This window comes from Oncorhynchus mykiss, chromosome 12 (assembly GCF_057628025.1).
Source record: "Oncorhynchus mykiss isolate SJ-2025 chromosome 12, ASM5762802v1, whole genome shotgun sequence".
In the NCBI taxonomy this organism is placed as follows: Eukaryota; Metazoa; Chordata; class Actinopteri; order Salmoniformes; family Salmonidae; genus Oncorhynchus; species Oncorhynchus mykiss.
This window is the reverse complement of record NC_143033.1, coordinates 46,921,214-46,948,185: the sequence shown is the minus strand read 5'-3', so window position 1 is coordinate 46,948,185 and position 26,972 is coordinate 46,921,214. Positions and strand designations below refer to the sequence as shown.

General features: G+C 41.5%; 1 protein-coding gene across 3 annotated transcripts in view; it reads right to left on the bottom strand.

The window, feature by feature from the left end:
• LOC110538903 (rho guanine nucleotide exchange factor 12) overlaps nucleotides 1–26,972 on the bottom strand; it is a 119,632-nt gene that overhangs the window by 47,462 nt on the left and 45,198 nt on the right. For all 3 annotated transcript variants that reach the window (XR_016485095.1, XM_036937653.2, XM_036937654.2), the window contains exons 2-8: nucleotides 21,777–21,871; nucleotides 15,171–15,269; nucleotides 14,562–14,611; nucleotides 13,124–13,181; nucleotides 12,761–12,966; nucleotides 12,303–12,380; nucleotides 44–163 (exon numbers count right to left, since the gene is read on the bottom strand). Coding sequence is in view for 2 of the 3 variants with exons in the window: in XM_036937653.2 (XP_036793548.1) it covers nucleotides 44–163; nucleotides 12,303–12,380; nucleotides 12,761–12,966; nucleotides 13,124–13,181; nucleotides 14,562–14,611; nucleotides 15,171–15,269; nucleotides 21,777–21,871 (706 nt within the window). In the remaining variant the exon portion in view is untranslated. The remainder of the gene's footprint in view (nucleotides 1–43; nucleotides 164–12,302; nucleotides 12,381–12,760; nucleotides 12,967–13,123; nucleotides 13,182–14,561; nucleotides 14,612–15,170; nucleotides 15,270–21,776; nucleotides 21,872–26,972) is intronic.

The window sequence follows — 26,972 nt, the reverse complement described above, 5'->3', positions numbered from 1 at the left end:
TGTGTGTGAGCATATGTACGTGTGTATACGTAGGTGGGTATACCTGAGGTGTGCCTGTGGCCTTTCTGAGTTGGCCACGTAGCATAGGACTGTGTTTCTTGGCCTCCTGGATGTCCTTCAGTAGTTTCGCTGTGGGGTTCCTGCTGTACTCCTCCTTCATAGCCTAGATATAACGTGACATAACACAGGACACGTTAGGAGAGGAATTAGGTAGGAAGTGGGGGGGAAGAGAAGAGTAGGTGTATTCTAAGTGTGAGTGAGTGAGTGAGTGAGTGAGTGAGTGAGTGAGTGAGTGAGTGAGTGAGTGAGTGAGTGAGTGAGTGAGTGAGAGAGAGAGAAAGTCAGAGGGAGAGTGTGTGTGAGTGTACATGCATGTTTGTGTGTCCAGTTCCCACAGTCCTAGTTTTAGTTCATGGTCTATCATAGAAGGAAGTGAAACTAAGAGGATGGCAAGATGTGGTCAGTGTTTATCAGTGGTTACCCATGGCAACTGTAGTGTATCTGTTTAGTGGTAAAAATTATTGGCTTTTGGAAAATGTAACCACTACTTTCTTAACAAAAATGAAAGGCATTCATAATAAAAAAAAAGACTTACAACAGAAATAGAAAATCTAAAATTACACATCAATGGTGAAAATACATATAATACAGAAGCACTGAATATTCTAGAGGCAAAACAAAAGGACTTTGAGGGATTTATTCAGGAAATATTAGCTTTCATTTATAAAAAAAATAAAAAAGAGAATATTTGATGGAGAATGCCAAAAAAATGCATCAAAGGTTTTTCCTAAACCTTCAATATAGAAACGTGACCAAAAATAACTTACAAAAAAATTGTTAAATGATGGAGAAATCCTTATCTCACCAACAGCGATCTTGCATGAGGAAGCAAAATATTTTTAACAAATGTTCTCTTGTATTGCTCATAGAACCAAAAAGTCCCTACCAGATATTATTCATCACGATCAGATGAGATTCTTAAAAGGTATATAAAAGATAAATTGAAGGCAACATTAGACATCCACTAGAAATAATGGAAAACTATGAGAATGCAGGGAAACCAGATATAATCTTTATTGCGTAATTTCAGAAAACATTTGATACAGTACATCTAGAATATGTTTATAAGTGCCTGGATTTTTTTTACATTCTGGAGAATCTCTCATAAAATGGTTAAAAGTCAGGTATAACAAAATAATAAATAATGGTTACTTCTCTGAGAACTTTGAATTGTCAAGAGGCGTAAAACAAGGTTACCCTCTATCAGCATACTTATTTATTATGGCCATTGAACTGTTAAGTTGAACTATTTAGCATTATGGCTAATGATAACATTAAGGGGCTAAAACGGCTTAGAAACAAAAGTATCGATCTATGCCAATAATTCAAGTTCTCATGAGTCCTCAATCTTCAAGGGCCTCAATGTGAACATAGATCATTTCTCCAGTTTCTCTGGACTAAAACCCAACTACAATAAGTGTACTCTATATTACGGATTAGGCCTCTAAAAGATACAAACTTTAAATTGTCATGTGTTCGCCTGGTTAAATGGTCAGATGGTTAAGTCGAAAAAGATACTAACTTTATCCCGAAAAAGTAGAGCGATCTTGCAACAATAAATGTTGATCAAAAACTTAGCAAAGTTGCCTCTCCACGGTTTCAAGATTCTATCTATTTGCGGGAAGAATACCCAGATGAATTCTCTAGTGATATCGCAGTTTACATATTTGTTCATGGTTCCAGGAGAATCCTGTTTCAAATCATGCGATAGAAAAAAAAACTTTATCTGGAATGTCAAACCAGATAAAGATAAATGAGCATATTTATAATTTATAAAACTATTAAAATAAAACATCTCTCTTAAAGCCTTCATTGTATCTAAATCCAAATGGGTTTTCTAGGAAAGATACTAAGAGAGGCCCATCATATGTTTAAGACTGGGCTCTTTGGCTTTTTGCAGATCAAGGGTAATTTCAGTGTAGGAAAGGATGAAACAGTGTCTGTGCCACCAGTAAGTACAGATAGTAGTATAAATCCCCTCACACGGTCCCCGCAGCCGGACAACTTTCTGGAGGGAAATGCTGTAGGAATGTTCAACCTTTGTCGCTCATTCAGTTGACAGGAACTTTTAACCGGTTCTCCTCATTAACCTGTTGAGTCTATGGGGGCGCTATTTCGTTATTGGATAAAAAACGTGCCCGTTTTAAGCGCAATATTTTGTCACGAAAAGATGCTCGACTATGCATATAATTGGCAGCTTTGAAAAGAAAACAGTCTAACGTTTCCAAAACTGCAAAGATATTATCTGTGAGTGCCACAGAACTCATGCTACAGGCGAAACCAAGATGAAACTTCAAACAGGAAATGAGCAGAATTTCTGAAGCTCTGTTTTCCAATGTCTCCTTATATGGCTGTGAATGCACCAGGAACGAGCCTGCACTTTCTGTCGTTTCTTCAAGATGTCTGCAGCATTGTGACGTATCTGTAGGCATATCATTGGAAGATTGGCCATAAGAGACTACATTTTCCAGGGGTCCGCCCGGTGTCCTTTGTCTAAATTGGTGCGTAATCTTCAGTTGCGGGCATTTTCTCCTGGGATTCAGGACAGAAAGCACACTTCCACGAACGATATATCATCGAAGAGATATGTGAAAAACACCTTGAGGATTGGTTCTAAACAACGTTTGCCATGTTTCAGTCGATATTATGGAGTTAATTTGGAAAAAAGTTTGCCGTTTTGATGACTGGATTTTCGGGTTTTTTTGGTAGCCAAACGTGACGCACCAAACGGAGCGATTTCTCCTAAACAAATAATCTTTCAGGAAAAACTGAACATTTGCTATCTAACAGAGTCTCCTCATTGAAAACATCTGAAGTTCTTCAAAGGTAAATGATTTTATTTGAATGCTTTCCTGGTTTTTGTGAAAATGTTGCCTGCTGAATGCTAATGCTAATGCTAACGCTAAATGCTACGCTAGCTAGCTACTGTTACACAAATTATTGTTTTCCTATGGTTGAGAAGCATATTTTGAAAATCTGAGATTACAGTGTTGTTAACAAAAGGCTAAGCTTGAGAGCTAGCATATTTATTTCATTTCATTTGCAATTTTCATGAATAGTTAACGTTGCGTTATGGTAATGAGCTTGAGTCTGTATTCACGATCCCGGATCCGGGATGGCTAAGTGCAACTTTAAGCAGCGAGTCGGAGTCAGAGGCCGAGCCTTCTCTGGCCTCTAACTCCTCCCATTCCAGGGTCTGAGACGCCGAAGCCTCCCACCATTAGATCTGACAAATTGAAAACCCTAGTCATTGGTGACTCCATTACCCGCAGTATTAGACTTACAAACGAATCATCCAGCGATCATACACTGTTTACCAGGGGGCAGGGCTAACGACGTTAAGGCTAATCTGAAGATGGTGCTGGCTAAAGCTAAAACTGGCGAGTGTAGAGAGTATAGGGATATTGTTATCCACGTCGGCACCAACGATGTTAGGATGAAACAGTCAAGAGGTCACCAAGCACAACATAGCTTCAGTGTGTAAATCAGCTAGAAAGATGTGTCGGCATTGAGTAATTGTCTCTGGCCCCCTCCCAGTTAGGGGGAGTGATGAGCTCTACAGCAGAGTCTCAAAACTCAATCGCTGGTTGAAAACTTTTCTGCCCCTCCCAAAAGATACAATTTGTAGATAATTGGCCCTCTTTCTGGGACTCACCCACAAACTGGACCAAGCCTGGCCTGTTGAGGAGTGACGGACTCCATCCTAGCTGGAGGGATGCTCTCATCTTATCTACGAACATAGACAGGACTCTAACTCCCCTAGCTCCACAATGAAATAGGGTACAGGCCAGGTAGCAGGCTGTTAGCCAGCCTGACAGTTTAGCGGAGTCTGCCACTAGCACAGTCAGTGTAGTCAGCTCAGCTATTCCCATTGAGACCGTGTCTGTGCCTCAACCTAGGTTGGGCAAAACTAGACATGACAGTGTTCGCCTCTCACAAGAATAAAGACCTCCTCCTCCATTCCTGCCATTATTGAAAGAGATTGTGATACCTCACATCTCAAAATAGGGCTACTTAATGTTAGATCCCTCACTTCCAAGGCAGTTATAGTCGATTAACTAATTACTGATCATAATCTTGATGTGATTGGCCTGACAGCCATGGCTTAAGCCTGATGAATTTACTGTGTTAAATGAGGCCTCACCTCCTGGTTACACTAGTGACCATATCCCCAGTGCATCCCGCAAAGGTGGAGGTGTTGCTAACATTAACGATAGCACATTTCAATTTACAAAAAAAAATGAAGTTTTCGTCTTTTGAGCTTCTAGTCATGAAATCTATACAGCCTACACAATCACTTTTTATAGCTACTGTTTACAGGCCTCCTGGGCCATATACAGCGTTCCGCACTGAGTTTCCTGAATTCCTATCGGACCTTGTAGTCATAGCAGAAAATATTCAAATTTTTGTGACTAATATTCACATTGAAAAGTCTACAGACCCACTCGAAAAGGCTTTCGGAGCCATCATCGACTCAGTGGGTTTTGTCCAACATGTCTCCGAACCTATTCACTGCCACAGTCATACTCTGGACCTAGTTTTGTCCCATGAAATAAATGTTATGGATCTTAATGTTTTTCCTCATAATCCTGGACTATCGGACCACCATTTTATTACGTTTGCAATCGCAACAAATAATCTGCCCAGACCCCAACCAAGGATCATCAAAAGTCGTGATATAAATTCTCAGACAGCCCAAAGATTATTGGGTGCCCTTCCAGACTCCCTCTGCCTACCCAAGAATGTCAGAAGACAAAAATATGTTAACCACCTAACTGAGGAACTCAATTTAACCTTGTGAATACCCTAGATGCATTCGCACCCCTAAAAACTAAAAACATTTGTCATAAGAAACTAGCTCCCTGGTATACAGAAAATACCCGAGCTCTGAAGCAAGCTGCCAGAAAATGGCGCCATACCAAACTGGAAGTCTTCTGACTAGCTTGGAAAGACAGTACTGTGTAGTATCAAAGTGCCCTCACTCCTGCTCGATCATCCTATTTTTCCAAATTAATTGAGGAAAATAAGAACAATCCCAAATTAAGTTTTGATACTGTCGCAAAGCAAACTAAAAAGCAGCATTCCCCAAAAGAGGATAGCTTTTACTTCAGCAGTAATACATTCATGAACTTCTTTGAGGAAAAGATCATGATCATTAGAAAGCAAATTACGGACTCCTCTTTAAATCTACGTATTCCTCCAAAGCTCAGTTGTCCTGAGTCTGCACAACTCTGCCAGTACCTAGGATCAAGGGAGACACTCAAGTGTTTTAGTACTATATCTCTTGACACAATGATGAAAATAATCATGGCCCTCTAAACCTTCAAGCTACATACTGGACCCTATTCCAACTAAACTACTGAAAGAGCTGCTTCCTGTGCTTGGCCCTCCTATGTTGAACATAATAAACGGCTCGGTATCCACGGGATGTGTACCAAACTCACTGAAAGTGGCAGTAATAAAGCTTCTCTTGAAAAAGCCAAACCTTGATCCAGAAAATATAAAAAACTATCGGCCTATATCGAATCTCCCATTCCTCTCAACATTTTTAGAAAAAGCTGTTGCACAGCAACTCACTGCCTTGCTGAAGACAAACAATGTATACGAAATGCTTCAGTCTGGTTTTAGACTCCATCATAGCACTGAGACTGCACTTGTGAAGGTGGCAAATGACCTTTTAACGGCGTCAGACCTGTCCCAGTGCTCCTAGAACTTAGTGCTGCTTTTGATGCCATCGATCACCACATTCTTGGCCTGGTTAAGATCTTATCTGTCGGAAAGATATCATTTTGTCTCTGTGGATGGTTTGTCTTCTGACAAATCAACTGTAAATTTTGGTGTTCCTCAAGGTTCCGTTTTAGGACCACTATTGTTTTCGAAAACATAAATGTTAACTTTCACTGCTATGCGGACGACACAGAGCTGTACATTTTGATGAAACATGGTGAAGCCCCAGAATTGCCCTCCCTGGAAGCCTGTGTTTCAGACACAAGGAAATGGATGGCTGCAAACGTTCTACTTTTAAACTCGGACAAAACAGAGATGCTTGTTCTAGGTCCCAAGAAACAAAGATATCTTCTGTTGAATCTGACAATTAATCTTGATGGTTGTACAGTCGTCCCAAATAAAACTGTGAAGGACCTCGGCATTACTCTGGACCCTGATCTCTCTTTTGATGAACATATCAAGACTGTTTCAAGGATAGCTTTTTTCCATCTACGTAACATTGCAAAAATCCGACATTTTCTGTCCAAAAATGATGCAGAAAAATGTATCCATGCCTCCAATTGACTCAAATGATGTCAATTAGCCTATCAGAAGCTTCTAAAGCCATGATGACATTTTCTGTAATTTTCCAAGCTGTTTAAAGACACAGTCAACTTAGTGTATGTAAACTTCTGACCCACTGGAGTTGTGATACAGTGAATTATAAGTGAAATAATCTGTCTGTAAACAATTGTTGGAAAAATTACTTGTGTCACGCACAAAGTAGATGTCCTAACCAACTTGCCAAAACTATAGTTTGTTAACAAGACATTTGTGGAGTGGTTGCAAAACAAGTTTTAATGACTCCAACCTAAGTGTATGTAAACTTACGACTTCAACTGTATATAACCGTAGAAAACGGTTGCAGGTCGGAGGGCCATCTAACAAGTACAGATCGGAGGGCCATCAAGCGAAACAGACCAATGAAGCACGGATAAACGGCGGGAGTATCTATGACTCTCTGAGGACCCACATCCTCCGCTTCTCCCTTCCCTCGGCGTGGGGTTCTGGGTCGGGAGGGTGGCTTCGGCTCTCACAGGAGCTCCGATCCCTGCATCGCCATGTCGCCTGGGTTGTGCCCGACCGGCTCCATCCCCCCTTTCCCCATTAGGCACGGCTGCATGGCGCACCCCCAATATCAAGGTGCACATGGGCCTATTTATATAATGAATATGAATTCACATGGCAGAAATAATTAAATATTAACGCATTAGACCTCTCACTAAAGGAGTCAGTCATACAAAAGTTATACTTAAATCCAAACTGGTTGGTGATTATAAGAGTACATGGCCATGAAGGCTAGATCATTTTTCAAGCTGTTCAAAACATTCATAGATGTGGTCATAAACAGTGGTTATAGATGGTGCAACCGGTCAGAACCTTAGGAGAAAATGTCAGTTGGCTTTTCATAGCCGAGCATTCAGAGGTCAAGACAGCAAGTGTATGTGCGAGAGAGAGTGACGTGTGGAATATAGGGTGGAATATAGCAATAATAATGTCAGTATAATATGCAGTGCAATAGGATTTGAAGCAATAGTCTACCTGCGTGTGGTCAACTATTTCAGCACCTTTTCACATTGCTCTAAGACAAGCATGGCAACTGGTCTTGATAAATCAATTAAATTTTATTTTCACTGAATCTCTGTTTGGGTATTGGTTAGACTACAATTAGGGTGTGGACATGTTATTATTTTACTCTTAGTACTGTAGCCTACTCCCGACCGGTCAGGTTGAACAGCGCCACATTTTCTGAGGGTTTCATTTTTCTTGTAATAGAAACACCATAATATTTATCAAATTAATTAAGCAACATTTCTTAAAATCAATCTCATATACTCTGTTCTTACAAAAAAGGTTTTAAATTCTCTTGTACAGCCAATATTAAAGACTGTGAAATGCTTCTCAAAGATTCCCTCTGGTGGTCAAACTATCACTAACTAGCATTAATGGAAATAATGGCTGACACTTAAATAACGTGCCATTTAGTTCTGCGGCAGCCCGCAAGGTGTGCTGCAGTATGGCGCAACTTTCACAGGAGGAACCATTGTACAGAGCACAAACATAGGTACAAGGTGAGCATTTAATAATTGAAATGTTTTCATTTACAAGTATTGACCTTGGCCGAATCGATGTAGGTACATAGGTAAGTGCATAGACAATGTCATCCCCACAGTGACTATACGAACGTATCCAAACCAAAATCAATGGATTACAGGCAGTATTCACGCTGGGCTAAAGGCTAGAGCTACCGCTTACAAGAAACGGGACACGGACGCTTACAAGAAAGCCTGCTATGACCTCCAACAACACATCAAACACGCAAAAGGAATATTTAGGAGGAAGGTGGAAACCTATTACACCAGCTCTGACGCTAAAATTAATTCAAATGTTATTTGTCACATGCGCCGAATACAACCGTGAAATGCTTACTTACAAGCCCTTAACCAACAATGCAATTTTGAAACAATGCAATTTTAAAACCTCTACAGGATCAGTGTCCCCCCTGCGGGACGGTTGTGATTAGCATGACGTTGTAAGTAACAAGAAGACATGTCTTATATGGACAGAAAGCTTAAATTCTTGTTACTAACTGCACTGTCCAACTTACAGTAGCTATTACAGTGGAAAAATACCATTGTTTGAGGAGAGTGCACAACAACAAAAAACTTATCACAGCAACTGGTTTGATACATTCACCTCTGAAAGTAAACAATATACTTATATTCAGTAATCTTGCTCTGATTTGTCATCCTGAGGGTCCCAGAGATAAAATGTAGCATAGTGTTGTTTGATAAAATACATTTTTATATTCAAATGTAGGACCTTGGATCTACCGTTTGAACCTCTGCTGTGTCTGGCCCCACACCCCCCCATCTAGATGTATGAAGGTTAGGTGTCTTTTCTGTAGGGAAGCTAATTAAACATAATGTATTACATTCCTGGGATTGTGTAAACTTACATTTTGTATTACCATATCATTTTTGTATGTTCTCTATAATTGAAAATGTATCAATTTACCAATTTGGCACATTTGGGCAGACTTGATACAACATTTTGAACTGTAATGCAATGGTTCATTGGATCAGTCTAAAACTTTGCACATATACTACTGCCATCTAGTTTCCAAAATCAAAATTACACCTAGAGTCCTAAGTCATACTTTTTTTGAAAACGCATGTTTTTTTTTTTTGTGTTATCTTTTACCAGATCTAATGTGTTATATTCTACTACATTAATTTCGCATTTCTACAAACTGTTTCCTTTAAAATGGTATCAAGAATATGCATATTGCTTCAGGTCCTGAGCTACAGACAGTTAGATTTGGGTATGTCATTTTAGGTGAAAATTGAAAAAAAAGGGTATGATTCTTTTAGGAAAATACTTACTAAATAAACTAATGTAAAAAAATGTAAGTAACAAAATAACAATAAAGAGGCTATATACAGAGGGTACCGGCACCGAGTCAATGTGCAGGAGTACAGGTTAGTCGAGGTAATTGAGGTAATGTGTACATGTAGGTAAGGGTAAAGTGACTATGCATAGATAATAAACAGTGAGTAGCAGCAGTGTAAAAAAGGGGGGTGTTAATAGAAATAGCCCGGGTAGCCAATTGATTAGCTGTTCAGCAGCCTTATAGCTTGGGGGTAGAAACTGTTAAGATGCCTTTTTGACCTACACTTAGCCCTCCGGTACCGCTTGCTGTGCAGTAGCAGAGAGAGCAGTTTATGACTAGGGTGGCTGGAGTCTAGGCAATTTTTAGGGCCTTCCTCTGACACTGCCTGAAATAGAGGTCCTGGATGGCAGGAAGCTTGGCCCCAGTGATGTACTGGGCTGTTCGCACTACTCCCTGTAGCACCTTGGCCGAGCAGTTGGGTCAAGTGCCATTGTTGATTAAGTGTTTTATAAAATTATTTGAGGTGAGGAGGAGGATTGTTAAAGATACTATTTCAGGAGAACAGAATATGAGTTGGCCTACTGTATGTTATCTGGCTATGCGCCATGCCATAGGCTCGTTCATTTATCAGACAAGATACGCTTATACAGTACATTCGGAAAAGTATTCAGACCCAATTCATTTTTTTCATCTCAAGGATGATCAATGGATACAGGATGCACCGGAGCTCAATTTCAAGTCTCATAGCAAAGGGTCTGAATAGTTAGGTAAATAAGCTATTTCTGTTTTTTATAATTCATTTGTAAAAATGTTTTTTTTTAAAACGTTTTTGCTTTGTTATTATGGGGTATTGTTTGTAGATTGATGAGGGGGAAAAAACGATGTAATACATTTTAGAATAAGTCTGTAACGTAACAAAATGTTGTAAGAGTGAAGGGGTTTGAATACTTTGCGAATGCACTGTAAGTCCCGTGTCATTATTTTATATTATATGATTTTACAGTAAGAAGAATATAACTCAACTTCGCCGAATAAAATAAAAGAGGATATTCTTCATATTCAGGAGCAAGTCTGCATATGAAGTGGCTACCTTGAGCATAAAAGTGATCATTTGAAACATGTCCTATATGCTAGATTTAGAATTATTTGGAAACTTTAGTTGTGAATGAAATCAAAACATATATGGGCTGCATGATGCGACTATAGGATATTAATGGTTTGAAAAGGTCACAAAAAAGCTTGCACTATGTTCCTTGCCTCAGGCTGCAAACACTGTTCTCTTATCAAGTGATAATATTTTCACCCATCAGACTATTCTCAATTTAATATTGTCTTTATTGATACTGTATGTAGAAATGGGCAGGACATTAATATGCACTCGAATAGTGAATGGAGGCCGCTTTCCTGCCAGTTAGTTTTTCCATGCTGGGTAGGCTACTCATGTTATTTCACTACATGTATCAACCACTGTTTGAGGAGCATGTAGCCTCTCGCCATGTGACAGGTGATATTTCTCCCAAACTCTGTATGTCATGGGCTCTCCAACCCTGTTCCTGCAGCTACTGTGCGCTGAATTTGGGAAACCAATTGAAATCTGTTCGGGAACATTGATAGTAACATGTTTTCACAAGGAAACATAAAATTCAACTGTTGACAGTCCCTCTCTCTGCATGCTTGAGAAAGGAATGAAGGAGAGAGAGATGGAAACGCATGGTGTTCAGATATTCTGTAGCTAAAGGTAATGTGTCATCCTGTATGAGGAAAAAAAACTATTACTAGGCTATTCAAAATCAAATACAAATTCACTATAAATGTAGGCTAACTCTTTAAGCAAGTTGGGTACTACCAATGCATGTCCAGAGGGCATTAGAAGAGATTACAATGACGGTCATGTGTGGCTCAGTTGGTAAAGCATGGTGCTTGCAATGCCAGGGTTGTGGGTTTGATTCCCATGAGGGACCAGCAGATGCTGGATAAGTGCATCTGCTAAATGTCAAAAATATACATGTATAGTGGTAATAAGGTCACTGCAACAACCCTAGGTAAGTCTAAGGCTGAAGAGGGTGTGAACGATGCTAAATGGGAATAAACAAAGAGCAGCACTGTAGCTGTTCAATGTGAAAGGTTATCTTTATTATACAACAATAGGCAATTTAATACTGTTAATGGTTTGCCTAGTGGAGAATGTTCAGAGAATCCATTTAGGCAATTTGGTGAAAGTATTTCTTCTCTAAATATATGTTTCCCAAGGATTCATGTAGAGCAAAATGTTTGAATGCCTTTTTCTCCAAAATGGGATTACTAATGTATAAATTTTTAAAGCAGCATTACTTCCCCAATTTCAAATTTCGGAACATAAGACTGAAGAGAGATGGGGGTGGTCACATGTTGTTCAAGGAAACTCAGTGAGTATTCTATGCTACACTGGAATGATGCCACTACTATGGATGCTGCTAGGAACTGAATTGTGCTGTAAATTAACATAATAAATAAGCAGCAACATGCGCAATGACATCATTAAGCGTTGATGACAATTTCATGTGTGAATTATTTTTATTAAATCTGGGTCTGTATTTGGGCTTCTGAGTGGCCCAGCGGTCTAAGACAGTGCTAGAGGCGTCACTACAGACCCTGGTTCGATTCCGGGCTGTATCACAACTTGCCGTGATCGAGAGTCCCTTAGTGCGGCGCACATTGGCCCAGCGTCGTCCGGGTTAGGGGAGGGTTTGGCCGGGGTTGGCCGTCATTGTAAAATAAGATTTTGTTCTTAACTGACTTGCTTAGTTTAATAAAGGTAAAAAATTCAATAGGAATCATATAGTATCATTGATGTACAGGGCGGACCTGAGATGCTTCATGAACATGGCTCCAGGTCCTATGAACCTAACTATATAAAAAAACATTGTCAATTCCAAAGAATACTCTCATTCAAATCAAAGATAAAAAATTTGACTAGATGACTGTCTCATCTCCTCATGTAGAAAACTTCAGAGTATGGTGATACTATGTGTGTGTGTGTGTGTGTGTGTGTGTGTGTGTGTGTGTGTGTGTGTGTGTGTGTGTGTGTGTGTGTGTGTCTTGCCTGTAAGTCCTGCTGCTGCTTGGACAGCATATTCTGTAAGATGTCCACCTTCTGGCTGTGTACAGCGTTATTCTCCTCCTTAGGGACCAACCAAAGTAAAGAAAAACATAAATTATAAGACTGTTTGCTTCCGGACAGGACAGCGACAAGTGCAGCAGAGGGAGAGTGACAGATTTATGAAAAAATTGAGGAAACTAGTGAGAGAAGCGTGAGAATACAGATCCAGTTAGAAAGTGAAAGAGGTAGAGTGAGTGGGGGTGGGTGTAAGCTGAAGTGGGAAAGAGGACGGGGGGATGGGGACGGGTGAAGAAGGGATGTGGAACTGTGGAGGCTAAGAGAGAGACAGAGGGAAAGAACAAAAGAGGCACACATCTGAAATGGCACCCTACTCTATATAGTGAAAAGGATGCCATTTCAGTTGCAGCCACAGAGCAAAGGTGGCCGGCCGTCAGTCGTACCCAGAGGGACAGCGGGGAGATGATGTGGTCCTGGGAACTGGTGGAGGTGGAGCAGTGCTCCCCTGTTCCCCCCATTGTTCCCGGAGAGTGGGGTGAGGAGAGGGACGACGACAGGACCCCTGGGTCTCCACCCTCGACTTCTGACAGGGGGACTTGGGCCAGTCTCGGGGGCCTCCCCAGCACTGTGAGGGCCACATAGGAGCCCGCTGACACAGAGAGACAAGAGAGTTTGGTTACATTATAAGCAATTCAAAATGCATTAAAGCCTACTACTTGTTAGCTTTAAGAAAGTGTGTCTCTTGAAGAGCCTATGATTTTTCATGTCTATGAACAATTAGATATAAAACAGCAACTTTGACTTACATTTGATTAACTTTACGACTTCTACATGGTTTGAATGTGTTACTAAGCTCCCGTTAACCTGCAACAAAAACAGAACATCTGCTATATGTCACAACATCAATCAAAATGGAACACTTTCTATGGGAGGACTATGCATTCTGTCCCAGATTAGAAACCCCATATTAGTTAATGGGTACATTCAACAGGAGCAGGCGTACATAACTCTTTCCATGCAAAGAAACACCTTACTTCTTTCTAAATGTTCATTCATTTTAAATTGACATTTTAGTAATTTAGCAGACACTCTTATCCAGAGCGACTTATAGGAGCAATTAGGGTTAAATGCTTTGCTCAAGATAACATCAACAGATGTTTCCCCTAGTTGGCTCAGAGATTCGAACCACCTATCTTTCAGTAAAATGGCCCAACCTGCAGCACTACCTGCCCATTCAAGTGTAAACATCCATACATCCATGCATGACTAAGTGAAGATTTTACTTAAAGGGAAGCTGTACCTATAGACTACCATTCATTGCAGAAATGCTAATTAACAATGTCTCACAAAACTACCTTCAACTTTTTAAAACTGAACACAGAGACATAAAATTGTATCAATGAGTTAATCTGACTCTGGGTAAGTAGAAAAATGGCTTGATTGCCAAAGTCTCACACTATCTCATTAGGAGAAAGTTGGGATTCCCCCACACAGACTAACAATTCATTTTCTGCACTGACACTATGCACAGCATGAAGGCATCCTGCCCTTTCCAATGACATTGGAATACATTGTCATGTTATGGTGTAGCTCCTCATCAACCCAGCAGGGGGCAGAGTGGGAAAGTATGCAGGGGGCCTAATCCATGACCCACAACCTACATTAGTACCCTGCAGGGTTCTCTTGTCTGAGGCGGGATGAAGTTGCCCCAACACACTGATCTTGGGTCAGTTCAGCATTTTCCCTACTTTGGCTAAGTTTAGGGGATACTGATCCTAGATCTGTACCTAGGGGAAACTTCACCCTGATCGGTTTCTGTCTAAGAGACAATGGCAGAATGAAGTTCCCCCTTCACACTGATCTAAGTTCGGTTTAGCATTTTGGTTGAAATGCATAAGGTAAGATTTTGGAAAGATAACCCTTAGATCTAGGATCAGTTTATCTCGGACAATAATAAAATTGCGAAATTGCGTCAGATGCTTAATTAAGTTCTGGGGGGGAGACATGTTAGAAAATGTACTAGCGAAGTCTCCACCCCTCTAAACAAAAACTCTCAGCAAGTCTCGGGCAAGTCTATGGGCCAAATAGAACCTGCGAAATTGTGCCCGAACAAAGTTCCTCGTTAGTCATCCCATCCCACAGTCTATTGACAGACGCTACTACATGCATCTGTCAATTAAAGATTAGGCTAAGGGTAATGTCTAGGAAGAGTGTAATGGGCCCCAGAGAAGGAATGAGCCTCACCTTGATGATCCTATCACCCGTCTGGACTCCCGCTCGCATGGCAGAGCCATCTGCAGAAGAAGACAGTACAGGACACGTAATGGGAATGAGAATTATAAAAGGTTAGCGATATTACTGTATCCAACTGTATAATGACACATTCAGAGATAAATCCAATACATTTTATTGTTGACTTGGATATCAAGACTATATGATGTAGAATATATATTAATATTCTGCTCCCAATCAAACATGTTGATCTAACGTCAAAAGGTTTACATCCCCAAGATATGCACTTACATTTCCTTAAAACATTATATATATTATACATACATTTTTATATGGGTGGCCCTAGTGGGAATCGAACCAGCTACCCTAGGGTTGCAAGCACCATGCTTTACCAATTAAAGGAATACTTCGAGATTATTGGCAATAAGGACCGTTATCTACTTCCCCAGAGTCAGATGAACTTGTGGATACCATTTATGTCTCTGTGTCCAGAATGAAGGAAGTTAGAGGTAGTTTCTCGAGTGCCAATGCTAACTAGCATTAGCGCAATAGGTATCATCATCATTTCCTTGACTACAGCGCAGGAAGGTGTAGATTAGAATAGGATGGAAAAGGCCTTACCCTCTTTGACCAGCTGCACAAATACAGGGTTGTCTCCGCTCACCGTCAGCCCAAAGCCGTTCTCATCTTTCTGAATGATCACACAACGCTGGACAAGCCCTACACAGACAGACAGAAGATAAAGATATGGTGTGTTACTCACCATCACCACACAACACACGGGTTGGCACAGTGAGAGGAAACAAGGATGGCGATGTGGGACACGGTATGCGTGACGGGGCATAATACGAACTGTGGGTGTCAAACTGTTTTCCTATACATAGGGCAATGTGTCTGCTTGGTGGCGGAGGTACTCTTTCAATAGCTCAGCTCTGTATTTATGGCTAGTAGTTTTTATAAAATGTTGACGAGGCCTGAGGAAAATGGCTTTTGAAGCTTCTATTGAGTGGCAGAAATGAATGATTGATACCTGTTTTCAAATACTTAATACACCCCAGTTATTATAGCACTCCACTCTCCTTCAAAAGCCTTTAACACATGGATGCATTTTGAAAAGTGCTTATTGTTGTTAAAGGGATAGTTCAGCTAAATTGCATATTAGATATTTTTCACAGAATACAGAATAGCACAAATGTGTGGATTGCAGTCACTCGTTGTCCATAGACTGCTTTAGGGTAAGGAAACAAATATCTAAACAAATTTGCTGAACTATCCCTTTAATATCAGTATGATGCCAAGATAGGCTGTTATGAATAATGGCATAACACATGACCCTCTAAGAACCCAGTTTGACACTCATATGAGGACACGTTGTTTGGGGAACATTGGTATAAGTGACAACAACACCCCCTGTCATGTTTGCTTGAACACAGATTTTGAGTTGTTTGAGTTGCAAATAGAGACACACACAAGATCACACCAGTTCACAGGCAGGTCAGTTTCACTAACAGGTCAAACACAATGGTTCAGCCAAACCAATATCGTCATTATATTCAGGGAGTGCATATTGTAAAAGTCAAATGAGAAAGCAGATTAAACTAGTAATCCAGGTTGCAGGAGGCACAGCAAGACATGTTGCAATGTCAAATAATGGCTAATGTTGCAACCCAACAACTTATGCAATGTATTGCTTTGGTTTTGTTAAACTAGCCACTGACACTGACTGACGCTGTACATATTTTTTTCCGCATAGAAAAGTATTGGGTGGACTGCATAAGTTTTTTTTTTTTTCAGGGAAAAAAATTGGATGGAAAATAGATATCAGTGTAAATGTCATGCAGAAAATATAATGGACATATATATTTTTTAAATAATATAATCTTTGAGAACTAACAATCAAAACCTAGACAGACAGTCAGGGAGAATCTAAAATTTACAAAATGATGCATTCAGGAGTATTTTGTCATGACATGCGGCCCCCACTGACTTTGTTATAATGTTTGAGGCACTCAGATTGCATACGAACATGGTATAAGTCATGGCAAAAAGTGTAGAATTGCAGGAAATGTGCTTTAAAACTGAAAATGTTCTCTCAGTCCCATGGAAAAATGGTGTATGATTGCACAAAATTTGTTTTAAAACCGCAACATTTTATCTCCGCAGCCAAGAGGAGGACATCAAAAAATTTGGTGGGTGACCACGCCATTCGCCACGGCCACCACCTAAGCCCCCATTTGAAACAGAAAAAAACCTGCTATAATAGCATTTTCTAGCCAAGAACCAAAGTAAATTCATGTCCCCCAGTTAGCATGCTTTAAATGTCATGCCCAAATCACATCAAAGTTATTGGGCTACACAATCCCTTTCAGATATGAGCTGGACATGAAATTGAAAGCGTGCTAACTGGGGGACATTGACATACATTGGTTTTTGGTTACAAAATGCTAACATTAACGGTTGGTGGCAGTAGCTAGCTTAATGACAGCAAAGCATGTAAATAAATAGGTCATTTGGCTGAACTGCCCCTTTAACATTTTAGAGTCAAATGTATTTTCATGCCTAAATAGGAGTCTTCATTCATTGACTTAAACAGGTGTATTTTTACCTCCATCAAACCCTCCTGATAGCGTTCCTTCCTCAACCCAAACATCTTCCTTCACGCTACTCTGGCCATGTAACACTAAAACATCCAAACACTGTGGGAAAGTTCACTGCCAGGGCAATAAAAGGCAAGGCTTAGTTTAATCAAAATAAAATAAACTGAGAACAAAGGAGGTGTAGGACTCGTGTTAGGGCGTGAGTGAATGACTGGGGGACACATGGCAAAAGGACTGGGGACTTCTCCACAGAAAAACAGTCACCACACACCAACAGGGTATATCTCAATAGGGGGGGGGGGGGGTGCAAAATGTCCACTTCTACTTGCATCCCTTAGTTTGCACTGAACTTAACAGATTGGATAAGTGATAGGTGAAATGTGAAAAAAAGCCTAGTCCTGGTGAATCTGGCTTTCACCTGTCCACTGGCCAGTTACCACATGCCAGATGAAGGAAATGACAGGAAAAGGAAAGGAGGTCATTTAAAAGACTATTGAGAGACAGCCGTTTAGACCATCTTACCACAGGACTCGGAGGGGATTCCCTCGGCTACTACACAGCCAGTCTGCTGCACAGGCACGTCTAGTACAACACGTCAGACAGTACACATGGTAAAGTAACACAACCAGGACACACAGAGGGGAAAAAAACACCAAAAGCCAAGAAAATTAAAAAGGAAACATTGGGAGGTGAAAATAAACAATGACAGAAAAAAAGAGTGAAAGTCTTCTTCCCCAGTGTGACTATGCACCTTACAGTCTGAATTTTGTTGCAAATAGTAATTGTTTTTGATAACGCACCCTTGAAAAAAAAGAAACTGAAATGGTAACTGAGGGTATGAATGTTAAAAAAGATGAGCAATATTCAAACAAATAATGATTCAGAGGAAGGCCTAAAATGGCGCTTATACAAAGAAAACGAAGGCATAAAGGTAAACGTTTCTCAACCTTTTTTGTTTTTTCCTCCTAGCGGGACAGCTTACATTAAAACTAGCTCTGTATAACTGACCAGATTAGAGTCTCAGGGACCGTTCAGCAACATACCATGGACCGGAGGTTGAGAAACACTGATTTTTACTGTATATTGTTAGGCTTAAATGGCATGTTTCCATTATTCCCTAGAACTACAAGTAACATTCACAATACACCAACAACCTTCTGTGGTACCAGACCATACAGAACATCCTATGAGGGTATTTTTACATCAACAGCGAATCAAAGCACAATTACAATTCAGACCTGGAACCTTAGTGTAGTGGACACCATACCACTTCTCTGTTTATTCCAATTTCTCAGTGAGAAGAACAGTGTTCAAAGAGACAACGCCCAGTACTGAGGATACATTTACACTACAAACAGCTTTGACTAGGAAACATGCTGTCACCAGGGCATTGAATAGTCACTCCAAGAAAGTCTTTCACATAGTCTAGCAAGAGAGGGATTTTGGTGCTGCGTTTGTCTGTAGAGCAGACTACCTCATCACATGACTAGGGCTCAAAGTACACTTTCAACCTCGAACTCCAGCAGCCGTGACTGTGTGTGTCTTTCATCCTCAGACTCCAGCAGCAGTGACGTGTGTACGAGTGTGTATTACTGTGACTGTGTGCGCGTGCGTGTTGTGTGAGAGAATGTGTGTGTTTCATTTTGCTGCTGCTGGCATTTCCCCAGCCTAACAGAAGATAAGCATCAGCCTGGTGCTGCGTGTTTATCTGTCTGTCAGCTGGGGAGCCACGGCGCTCCCATTTCACCCCCCAGCCCAGACCAAACATTAGCTCCTAGTCTCCAGAGTGGAGCTTTAATACCAGGGTCATATTCATTAACAGTCTCGGACCCTAGGCAACACAAACCCTAGGCAAATGATACATTGTGGGAGGCAATAAGAATCTTGTTTTTTGTTGTGAAACATTTTCAGTTGAAAAACGGTTTGCGACAGAAAACATAAAATGTACCTTTCTTATTGGACAAGGTAGTCCAACCCCGCTTCGGTTTGTTTTCTTCAGTTTGGTGTCTAGTGAATAGACATAGTCATTACACTGGCGCTACAGCAGCAACCTAGGCTACAGCATGTCACCGCATCACTTTCTCATGTTGAGACACTGCATAATTAACATTCCATTATCTAATGTGAGACAGTGAGAGAATTGGCGTGCTACCTACCGCAGGATCAATGACAATTTTACAGACCGAAAGGGGACGATACCAAATGATTGTATTCAGCATGCATCGATGTCAATGGGAGACTAAAGGCCTTAGTTAAATACAGGGACTGCGATAATATACAGGAACGATACATTTTAGTTTGAAACGATTCGGTGCGATTCGATTTGATTAGAGGAACGAATCAATGCGATTCGGTTTGATGCGATACGATTTAACATGTGTTGCATAAACACATTCATTTTCCATTCTGTTGCTGATGGAGCTCATGAGCTGGGCCTCTCTGACCTGGATCTGTCTGAGCTAACGTGTGTGTTTGTGTGTGTAAATGATATACACCCTCCTTATATTGAGTTACACGCCCATTTGTCCTCAGAACAGCCTCAACTCATCGGGGCATGGACTCTACAAGGTGTCGAAAGCGTTCCACAGGGATGCTGGCCCGTGCTGACTCCAATGCTTCCCACAGTTGTGTAAAGTAGGCTGGATCACCTTTGGGTGGTGGACCATTCCTGATACACATGGGAAAATGTTGAAAAACCCAGCAGTTCTTGACACGCCTGGCACCTACTACCTACCATACCCCGTTCAAAGGCACACAAATATTGTCTTGCCCATTAACCCTCTGAATGGCTTTAAAATCCTTCTTTAACCTGTCTCCTCCCCTTAATCTACACTGATTGAAGTGGATTTAACAGGTGACATCAATAAGGGATCAGAGCTTTCACCTGGTCCTTATATGTCATCGAAAGAGCAGGTGTTCCTAATGTTGTGTGCACTCAGTATATATGTCTATGTTGTATTTAGGTACCTGAGCTGAGAAAAAAGGTAAAGTGGGCATCTACCACTCCACTATCAGTTAGGGAGGGGGCATTGTTTGCTTTTATCCCTCCCCCTACAGCTTTCGAGGAACGGGACACGGACACTTACAAGAAAGCCCTCTACGACATCCGACGAGCCATCAAACATGGAAACGGTCAATATCGGACTAAGATAGAATTCTACTACACCAGCTCTGAAGCTCGTTGGATGTGGCAGGGTTTTCAGAATATTATGGACTACAAAGGGAAACCCAGCTATGAGTTGCCCAGTAACGCAAACCTCCCAGACGAGCTGAATGCCTTCTATGCCCGCGTCTAGGCAAACAACTGTGATCGCTCTCTCCGTGGCTGATGTGATTCTCAGAGCTCTGGCAAGTATCTACACAGACATTTTCAACATCTCCTTGTCCCAGTCTGTAATCTCCCAACATGTTTCAAGCAGACCACAAGTGCCAAGAACCTGCCTAAATTACTATTGTCCCGTAGCACTCACATCTGCAACCATGAAGTGCTTTGAAAGGCTGGTCATGACTCACATCAACACCATCATCCCGACATCCTGGACCCACTCCAATTCGCATACCGCACCAACAAATCCACAGACGACGCAATCTCTATTGCACTCCACACTGCTGTCGCCCACCTGAACAAGAGGAATATCTATGCGAGAATGCTGTTCATTGACTACAGCTCAGCGTTTAACACCATAGTCCCCTCCAAGCTCATCACCAAGCTCAGGACCCTGGGACTGAACACCTCCCTCTGCAACTTGATTCTGGACCTTCTGAAGGCCGGCCCCAGGTGGTGACGGTTGGTAACAATACATCTGCCACGCTGATCATCAACACGGGCCCCTCAGGGGTGTGTGCTTAGTCTACTCCTGTACTCCCTGTTCACCCACGACCATGTGGACACGCAGCACCATCAAGTTTTCTGATGTCACTACAGTGGTAGGTGATGAGACCGCCTACAGGGATGAAGTGAGAGGCCTGGCAGTGTGGTGACAGGACAACAACCTCTCCCTCAACTTCAGCAAGACAAAGGAGTTGATCGTGGACTACAGGAAGCGGAGGGGCGAGCATGCGCCCATCCACATCGATGGCGCTGTAGTGGAGAAGGTCGAGAGCTTATTATTATTCTATTTTTTTTACAGCTTTTTCTCACCAAGTTCGTGACATCCAATTGGTAGTTACAGTATCGCTGCAACTCCCATACGGACTAGGAAAAGGCGAAGGTCGAGAGCAGTAACACGACTCTGCCAAGCCGCACTGCTTATTGACACACTGTTCGCTTAATTCGCTGGGCCAAATTGTGCACCGCCTCATGGGTCTCCCGGTCGCGGCCGGCTGCGACACAGCCCGGAATCGAACTGGGATCTGTAGTGACGCCTCTAGCACTGCGATGCCTTAGACCACACCGCCACTCGGGAGGCCCAGATCCTCATAAAGTTACATGCATACAGCGGCACCATTGAGAGCATCTTGACTGGCTGCATCACCACTTGGTATGGGTTCTGCACCGCCCTCGATTGCAAGGCGCTACAGAGGGTGTTGCAGACAGCCCAGTATACAGTATATCACTGGGGCTGAACTCCCTGCCATCCAGAAACTGCATGCAGTGTCAGAGGAAGGCCCGGAATATTGGCACACTTACCAGTAGGGTCAAACTCCTGCAGAGGTGGGACTGTGTTTTTGTCACTCTTGGGTTTCTTGTCTGGGGGGTGGTCCTTGCTGAGAATGCTAAGGGTCCTGGGTACACAAAAACACAGATGGCATGGTGAGTAACACACACACAGACAGACAGACAGACACATCGGTCTAGACACATGACAGCTATCATCCAGAAAGTGAGGTCAAAACAGGTACTTTAAAGCTTGGACAGAGAGATTGAAAACAGCTTCTATCTCAAGGCCATCAGACAGTTAAATAGCCATCACTAGCCGGCCAAAACCCAGTACCCTGTCCTGAACTTAGTCACTGTCACTAGCCGGCTACCAATCGGTTACTCATCCCTGCACCTTACAGGCTGCTGCTCTATGTACATAGACATGGAACACTGGTCACTTCAATAATGGAACATTGGTCACTAATAATGTTTACGTACTATACTCCAGACTCCGACATTGCTCGCCATAATATTTCAAAATTTCTTAATTCCATTCGAAACACATTAAGTGTAATCTTAATATGCTGAACAGAGTGTAAGGAGGTATGGGGTCCTAAAGCCTAATCACATCGGGATTAATCCACTCAAACACAGGGCTGCATCTAATAAGGTTCCATTACGGACACAGGTGTCCCAACTCTTGGGGGCATATGATTTATTTTGTGGTAAGACTTTCTAGTTATACGCAGATATTCATCTGGATGTCACGATTGCAGTCCTTCGTGATGGACAATGTGGACAAAGATTAACGAAACAACAACTGGGAACCCTGCAAAAACAAAGTTGAGAAAGGATTAAAAACTATAATACTACTCTTTGTCATTGGTGAAGTCCTGTTCTAATTCTATATTGTGATGCCTATTCAGATTGTCTAGACAGGATCATTTTCGCCAACTGCATGAAGACTCCTTGGGCCTGTAGAATTTTGACATTCGTGAGATACGGAAATGTTAAGTCAAGCAACAACTGATTAAGCATGTACCTGGACTAAAACATGTTCATTAGAGAATTTATTAAAAGTGTTTTCTTCATTCGCTACCACATGTGACTATATTCTACAACTTTGTATTGCCATTGCATGCTACGTCAAGAATGTTACACAATGGACATACACTACCAGTCAAGTTTTTGGAACACCTAGTCATTCAAGGGTTTTTCTTTATTTTTTACTATTTTCTACATCGTTGAATAATAATAGTGAAGACATCAAAACTATGAAATAACACTTACGTAATCATGTAGTAACCAAAAAAGTGTTAAACAAATCAAAATAAATGTTATATTTGAGATTCTCAAATAGCCACCCTTTGCCTTGATGACAGCTTTGCACATGCTTGGCATTCTCTCAACCAGCTTCATGAGGTAATCACCTGGAATGCATTTTAATTAATAGGTCTTAGAAGTTCATTTGTGGAATTTCTTTCCTTCTTAATACGTTTGATCCAATCAGTTGTGTTGTGACAAGGTAGGGTTGGTATACAGAAGATAGCCCTATTTGGTAAAAGACCAAGTCCATATTATGGCAAGAACAGCTCAAATAAGCCAAGAGAAACAACATTCCATCATTACTTTAAGACATGAAGGTCAGTCAATATGGAACATTTCAAGAACTTTTAAAGTTTCTTCAAGTACAGTCACAAAAACCATCAATTGCTATGATGAAACTGTCTCTCATGAGGACCGCCACAGGAATGGAAGACCCAGAGTTACCTCTGCTGCAGAGGATAAGTTCATTAGATTTACCAGCCTCAGAAATTGCAGCACAAATAAATGCTTCACAGAGTTCAAGTAACAAACACATCTCAACATCAACTGTTCAGAGGAGACTGTGTGAATCAGGCCTTCATGGTTGAATTGCTGCAAAGAAACCACTACTAAAGGACACCAATAAGAAGAGGAGACTTGCTTGGGCCAAAAAACACGAGCAACGGATATTAGACCGGTGGAAATCAGTTCTTTGGTCCAAATTTGAGATTTATGGTTCTAACCGCCGTGTCTTTGTGAGATGCGGTGTTGGTGAACAGATGATCTCCGCATGTGTGGTTCCCACCGTAAAGCATGGAGAAGGTGTTGTGGTGTGGGGGTGATTTGCTGGTGACGCGAACTGTGATTTATTTAGAATTCAAGGCACACTTAATTATCATGGTTACCACAGCATTCGGCAGCGATACGCCATCGCATTTGGTTTGGGCTTAGTGGGACTATCATTTGTTTTTCAAAAAGGACAAAGTCCCAACACACCTCCAGGCTGTGTAAGAGGTATTTGACCAAGGAGAGTGATGGAGTGCTGCATCAGATGACCTGGCCTCCACAATCCCCCAACCAAATTGAGATGGTTTGGGATGAGTCGGACCTGAAAAGCAGCCAACAAGTGCGCAGAATATGTGGGAACTCCTTTAAGACTGTTGAAAAAGCATTCCAGGTGAAGCTGGTTGAGAGAATGCCAAGAGTGTGCAAAGCTGTCATCAAGGCAAAGGGTGGCTATTTGAAGAATGTGAAATATAAAATATAGTTGTTTAACACTTTTTGATTACTACATGATTCCATGTGTGTTATTTCATAGTTTTGATGTCTTCACTATTATTCAACAATGTAGAAAATAGTAAAAAAAGAAAGAAAAACCCTTGAGTAGGTGTTCTAAAACATTTGACCGGTAGTGTACATTTTCAGAAACGATACGTATATACAGTAAATGTACAGTTCCGGGGAAACCAGGGCACCATAAAGCACCTTAGAGTAGAACTGCTGATCCAGTATTAGGTCCCCCATGTACAGCCTAGATCAGCCCTCCTACTCTGATGCACTTTATGAATACAAGCCCTTGTCTCCCTGGTCATCTGCATGTTTCTGTATACTTAGGTTTGTGTTTCTGGTAGTGATATCCTCAGTGAGCCACAGCCAGCTTCTAATCCCCGACTTTGCCAAGTTGCCGCTGGTACTGCCCATAAGATGCTGCTAACCAGTAGAGTGCACTATCATAGGAACATCTGTCATCCTCTGCTTACACAACACATGATCACAACCACCACCATAACTTAGGGGGACCAGAAATGACTTAAGACCAGACCCACTAATTCATTTCATAATCAAACGGGCGGTGGTGTGACGATGCCAACATAAGCCCCATGTCCTCAGGCACCTTCTGGCTCCCAGTTGTTCCACTGGCTGGCATATCAAACACGTAGATCCTTACCCTACCCTGATCCCTAAGTCTGACAGATAGGAGGATGGGAGGGATCTTCATATAAATAGCACAGGCCCCCCTCTCTCCCTCTCTCTACCCCTCCACATCCTTCCGCGGGTGGTTTTTGTTTTTGTTGCTGTTCCTTCTCTCAGACAATGGGGCCTGAACTTTGAACAATGGCGTTCACGTCAAAGCTAACTTACTACACTGCAGCATTGTGGGACAGATTCCCGGAAACAGAGGGGGCTTCTGGCAGGGCTCCCATTTCCTGTCCTGAATGTGGGCGGGTGGGGGATGAGAGGGGAGGAGAAGAGGAGGGGGAAAAGGGTAGTGGGTATCTTTAAAAGAAGGCAAGAGGGGTATGATTTGGAAAATCCTGTGCTAGTACCCAGACTACAGAGCTCGTAGTTGAAGGTCTCTTTTGACAGAAAGAAATCACTCAGTCTAACCATGGACGAGATCCATAATATAACATTTACCGAATACACTGCGATACAACACTCCACCGCTACTGCCTTGAATTTGAGAACACCTCTTTCTATTTTAAAAGTTACTTAATTTGACCAAATAGCGCCGTTTATAAAAGGAAATTAACTTCATTCAATAAAAAATCTGACATCAAGCCAGTCATATTGAACCCCTGCCAAATAGAGAGACATGGGATTCACTACTATACTGTCTGAGAACAGGATGAGCTTTTAAACTGGTTCTCCTCTGATGTGCCTTGAGGAGATTAGGACAGGATAGGGGATAGACTGTATGGGTGAGGAAAGACATCATGCACACTGGGTGGTGGCTAAGCAGCTAGCTGAGAAGGGGATTAGCTGATATTTAGACCCTTAAATGCAGACTCATTCAAAATGGAGAAAGAGAGGCCTAATTGATACGTTGAAAGGCTGAGGGGAACAATGAACTTGTTATCGTGTTCAAGCTAACAAGGCTGATCAATGGAAAACAAGATCCAAGGGCAGGGAAATCGATTGCTAGCCTTTAACTATTATCCGTTAGCTTTAGCAGAAGGTTAGGTCCCACTGCAAGTAGCTTTTAATTTATTTAGTCTTGTTATAAAATCAATTCCTTTAAGGTAGGAACCATGAGTTTTTACTTACCTAAGTAACAACACAGTGTGGTCAAAGACTAAATAACTTAGTGAGAAAGGGAAAGGGCATACTGTACCTAGTCAGTGGCAAAACGGAATGCATTCAATTGAAAAATATCCACCGCATTTAACCCAACCCCTCAATCACAGAGGTGCGGGGGACTGCCTTAATCAATGTCCTCGTCATCGGTGCCCGAGGAGCAGTTGTTGCGAGGGTGAACTGCCAAACTATCAGTACAGCGTCAGTGTCAGCATTGATGGAGACAAACCGGGTAAATTCAATATGGATTTACCTCACTATTATCACTATTGGATTAGCTGACGTTCCCTTGGCCGGTGAAACGGCCTCTCTCTTGAAGGCCTCGCCATGACTCTTCTTTGACTTTGGTAGCCAACTCAGCCATCAATCGGTAAGTCTCCACTCCCTCTACTTTATATCTGTTGTTCTAGACTAGTTTATATTGTTTTGTTCTAGACTAGTTGTTCTCTAGCTTAATAGTAAGCTATGTCGACCATGGTGGTTTACATTATAGAGAATAGGCTGGCATACCGCGTCCTCCATATTACGTCACAACCCGCAAATGTTTTTTCCGCCATGACTTTGTCATTTTTCGGAATTCTGATCAGTTTAATGAAAAAAACTAAAAAAATAGGAAACTGAGATGTCACTTTGCATTGGGACTTTTGGTGCGTATTCTAATACAAATCAATGTTACATGTGGTTAAGTTTATGCTACCGAGCCTTTAAATTGAATAATCTTGATCAATATTCCTTTTATGTTCTACTTTAACAATAAAAGGCCAAGTTAACACCATCTAGCAAGAGACCACTCAGATATGGACAAGTATGTAGCGAAATAATTGAATGATCCTTCAATTTATTACAGTAAATACTACCCAA